The following is a 5167-nucleotide window of genomic DNA, read 5'->3' on the forward strand; positions in this document are numbered from 1 at the left end:
GGCCGGCCTTCCATGCAGAGACCCCATCGATTATCACATTAGAGCTATGCTAGCAAGTTTAGCTGTACTGTGCCCTTGTGGCCAGGAGCTCTTAATACCTTTTATCCCACAACACAAATGAGAGATTTGCTCTTTCATCCCTGGATCTACGCCTGAAACCAGAAACACGCAGCGACTTGTTTTATGTACGGACAGGAGAAGAGGAGGAGTGTGCCTTACCTGCATCATGCAAACCTCTATCTGAGCTTTTGGATGTTTCCAAGGCAAACCGGTTGAAAAGAAACCCACGTTTCTAACCGCAGCAGTAACAAATTCCCTCCATCGCGCTCCTCTCGGCAGCTCTAAAAGCGACCTCTTCAACCATGAAGTAGACTCAGGCAGGATGAGTCCACCTTTGGAGTGCTGTTGTACCCTGATAGGTAGACTGTGTAGACTGTCGAGCTCCCTGTGTATTCTAATAGACCTGATCAGTTGGCCCGGAGAGCAAGATAAACCCGAGACGGATCAAACAGCGACGGGAAGGATCTGCTCCATCTCGGGCTTCAAAAATCTTTTCCAAAATATGATGAAAATACACAGAACAAACAAAACCATGAGTAAACAAACTAAACCACAGGTGGACTCAATTCACAGATGGACACACAGCAGCCAGCCCTGGCATTGTGGCGGAGTGTGTGTGTGTGTGTGTGTGTGTGAATGTATCACACACACACACTCACACTCCATAACTATCGACAGTCTATATTTGTGTTTTGGTGAGTGCATTCACACCCATGCGTGTGCGATCCGTGTAGCTGTGCTGCTCTATAAATAGCCTCGATTTTATTTAGATGTTGGAGAGAGAAAGAGAGAGAGTTGCCATAGCAACAGGCACATTCAGGGGGCCCTGCTTGTGAATGTAGAATGAAGGTATGATAACGTAAATGTCTGTCTGCCGCCTCTTTCTCCTCTTTTCACAACAGCTTTCAAATCATAATACGATGATTAATTACATGTCTTGAAGACGCGCGCTACAAATACGCCAATATTGTCTGTTCTCTTGCTCCGCCCGTCACTCCTTCTCCCTCTTCTCTCCACATCCCTCCATCCTTTTGTCTGCAGACTCCCGCCGTCTGTCTCACACCAGCACCCTCTGCTGTAACAGAAACCACCTGTGAATCAAGGAAAATGACCCCCGATCGGCCGGTTGAACCATTCTACCTGAGTCGGGCAGCATGCGGCTTTCACTAGGATGCTTTCTGGTTTCATTCTGCCTACAAGCTCAAGTGCTTCCTAAGTGTGTGTGAAGCAGGCCATCTGTGCACACACACACACACACATACCCACACACATATCTGAGGGGGCGGGGGGCATTCATAATGACCAAGGTAAACACAAAGTAGATAGCACGAGAGTGGTTCATTTTCACTGAGGGCCTCTTTAGCATTAGTGGTCAACAAAGCTATCCATCACAAACACCATTGTGGCAGACTCTTGAGATAATGGACACACACACACACACACACACACACACACACACACACACACACACAACTCTGACATGCTTTTCCTTAATATCTGTTCGGTAAAGATAAATAAGTAGCAGATAACACTGATTAGTCAATCAACAGAAAATTCACTGATCAGTTATTTACTTTAGTCACAAGTATAAACAGCAAATCCGTACATTTGATTTCATTTTCTGTTTTCATATATTGTATGTGGGCTGCTGTAAAAACGTCTAAAACAGCTCATTTGCTTTTTGAAGTGTGAATGATTCTTTCTCTTTATCATGATTGCTTTAATGTATGTCCCCCTCTGTGAAACGAATCTGAGCCCAGAAGTGAAGTTTAGGAACCGTTGAGGTGGATAATCCCACTGCACGGGTCAGCGGACCTGACTCACCGGTACACATCTATTGAACCTTGAAACAACATCCTGCATCGAAGCCCTGAAAAGCTGTCAGAGAGGCAACAACAGAAGTCTGAGCAAAAACAAAACAAATTTCCAACTAGCATCAATGTACAATAGTACGGAAATGTTTTATTGTGAATGACATATACATCAAAATAATCTTATTTCATCCATGCTTTTTGTTTTCGGGGTCTGACTGACATATCAGACAAATATGTAACATGGCAGTAAATAACGATGGAACACTGACTGTGTGTTGACTCAGTAGTATGTCTCCTGCTCCACCCAACCTAGAAACCAAAACAGACAGAGTTAGGGACAGAGGTTTGGGGGAATTTTTCACCTCACATGTGGGGTCTAAATTCTCCATGTTGTCTTTCACAGTCAAGTCAAAAAGGGGGGACGACTTGGTGGATCTCTGTGACTTTGCACCCAGGATGACGTCACCTCTCATGTTGACTGACAGCGATTCAAAGAAATTAAATCTGGGAGCGTGAGCGAAAACTGAGTGAAACTGTAAAACTTAATTTAGCACAGGTTTAAAAAGTTAGCTTTGGGCCATGGACACCTCACTTTCTAAGTGTTTGAGTAACCTAAAATCCATCCTTAACATATAGACTATGCCGGTTTGTTGTAACACTGTGGATGGGCAATGGGATGTTCACTGATAAATAACACAATTACCTACACATGAGCATTGAAGTAAAACTCCAGTGCTCAAAGATTACTTAAAATATAATCTTATGGGCGAAGAAAAATAGCTGTTTCAGCTTTGTCACAATGCATTCACAGCTTTAAAATTGTGTATTTAGCGCATGAAGTATTTTCCTCGACCAAAAAGTCACACTTCAGTCTTTAAGTTCTTTTTCTGAATCTGATTTTGCATTTGGCAAAAGTTAGATTCACTCACCTCCAAATACAGAGAACAGAAGCAAACATGTGGAACACAAAAGCCTCAGAGTCAGTAAAGGTCTTACCGCCTGGGTTGCGTCTGAGGATATATCTTCTGCCTTCATCGTACAGGAAGATGAGGAGGGAGTAGGGGAAGGCACAGAACCACCAGCATGGCCTAAGGTGAGACACAGACACAGACATTTGATGTTTAATTGGTTCAATATCTGCTGTAGATTTCTGTACATCTTGGACTTTCTTTAGCAATACATTTTCATGCCGTATCTGAATATAAATTGAGAAGCAAAGAGAGAAATAAAAGAAAGAGAACAAAACAAAAACATAGAAGGCAGATGAGACATAAATAAAGACAGGGAGACAAAAACTGTGAGGAGAGAGACACGAGACTCTCAGACGGAGAGGAGAAGACAAGGTTATTCAGACATCAGCAATCCCTCGAGAAGAGAAAGGTGAGTGGGTGGATGAGGAGACGGAGAGAAGATGAAAAGGTGGCAAGGCCAAAAGGAGAGCAGAGGAAGACGCAGAACAATAACGAGGAGAAGAAGACGAGGAGACATGGAGACTTCAGCTAATGAGCCTGTTTTCTGTTTTTCTCTGTCGGGCAAAGAATCTCATTAGTACATTACTATAATTGTTGTCATTTGGGTAAATTCAATATCATGGCTGAGGGAAAAATCCCAGATTGAGTATATAATTGTCTGTGTGCAGGTTTTACTCACTTGAGAGGGTACATTCTGAGGGCAATGTCCATGCCGGGGCAATAGGACAGGAAGGCAGCCAGAGCTGTCTCCTCGAACAGACCAAAGATGAGGATACGGTTCCTGTGGAAGCAAAGAGTCAACACAGTCAGAACATTTTCACTGAAGCTGAAGCTATGAAGATATAAAATAATTAGCCTCTCAGAAATCACTCTCAGATTAGTTAGGGCTTTTTTATTGACTCTTATAACGAAGTAAAGTCTCCCCCCAGAGAATAGGAACCGTCTGAGGAAGTCATTACGTTTCGACTGCAGGGACCAGAGTCTAAATACAGTTTTGGGGACATTTTACCCCCTTAAATAGCCCTGGTTTGGGGGGGAAGTACTTTCTGAAAGTACAGGAACTTTCAGGGTAAGGTTTGCAGGGATGACCATCACTGATTGGTCAAACACGCACAGTGTCGCTTCCTCAACTCGTGCGGCACCTCATTATTAAAACAAGGAAGTACTCTATCAATCTAGGACCATTTTAGGACGAGGGGAGAGCATTTCTCTCTCTTTTGTTCAACCTGATTTTTAAATTCCAGCAGCCCTCGTCCCATATCGGGCTGAAGGAACCTTTTAGTTCTTTGACAAGTGGTCCCCGGTATAAATGACAAGGAACTTCTAAAGATATTAGAAACAAAGCCCAGACTGCAGAAGTGCTGCATTTATTGTGTGAGAAAATACAAGTTTGGAAGTGTCTGTATGTGTACGTACTTCATTCCTTGTTGCAGGATGGAGTTCCTCCTGGTCTTACAGATGATCAGATCGGCCCACTGGACCACCACGATACTGGCGAAGAAAGCTGTGTGACATGTGAACTCTACGATCTTTCTGCGCTCGTATGTCTGGCGGGTAGAACATTTAAAAAAAGATTAGCACAACTCCTCCTCTGTTCTTACCTTGAATGTGAACATTCATTTTGGGCTTGGCATGGCCGCGTTATTAAGAACATGAGCACTACTCACCCACTGCTGTCCGTAGCTGTCTTCCAGGTCATTTACCATCTTGTCGTCCCACATCATTCTGATCCCCAGCAGGTCAATGGGGAGGAACCCGTTTTCAGCCAGGATCACAAAGTATGTGAAGAAGCCAGCTGTGGCCTGCATCATACCTAACAGAGAAGAAGAACTTTGATGGGTCTGCTGGAGACGGAGCGCCGCCCTTCCACAACACGGAAGAGAGTTCGACCATTTAGAAAAAGCACCAAATAACAACAATCATTCATGCTTACCTATCTGTCCGTATGCGATGCTGATGAGCCGCTCGTTCACCAGCTTGTCTGTTTTGGGGTTTCTGGGCTGTCTCTTCATGATGTCGCTCTCAGCTTCTTCATAAGCCAGAGAGATGGCAGGGACCTGGCAGACAACAAGTACATAAAACACCAGTCAGTTAAGTATTTTCAATCTCTTTGTCACACAGAGTTGCTTTTATAGCGACTGACACATGATAAAAAAACGTCTGTTGTGCCGTCGCTCAAAGAGCTCACCATGTCAGTTCCCAGGTCAATGCAGAGGATGGTGACGGTTCCCAGGGGCAGAGGGATGTTTGCGATGATGAAGAGGAGGAAGGGGGAGATCTCAGGGATGTTACTGGTCAGAGTGTAGGCGATGGACTTCTTCA

General features: G+C 44.2%; 1 protein-coding gene across 1 annotated transcript; it reads right to left on the reverse strand.

The window, feature by feature from the left end:
• Positions 1–1995: 1995 nt before the first annotated feature.
• LOC116378234 (sodium/potassium-transporting ATPase subunit alpha-1-like) lies at positions 1996–5162 on the reverse strand (the record flags this gene model as incomplete). Its single annotated transcript, XM_031840072.1, has 7 exons — positions 1996–2183; positions 2871–2962; positions 3525–3626; positions 4262–4392; positions 4513–4658; positions 4779–4902; positions 5034–5162. Coding segments are annotated over 7 exons (753 nt in total), but the record flags the coding sequence as incomplete, so codon positions are not given.
• Between the last annotated feature and the right edge of the window lie 5 nt (positions 5163–5167).

Source organism: Anarrhichthys ocellatus, unplaced genomic scaffold (assembly GCF_004355925.1).
Source record: "Anarrhichthys ocellatus isolate YVR2014 unplaced genomic scaffold, GSC_Weel_1.0 scaffold2261, whole genome shotgun sequence".
Lineage (NCBI taxonomy): Eukaryota > Metazoa > Chordata > Actinopteri > Perciformes > Anarhichadidae > Anarrhichthys > Anarrhichthys ocellatus.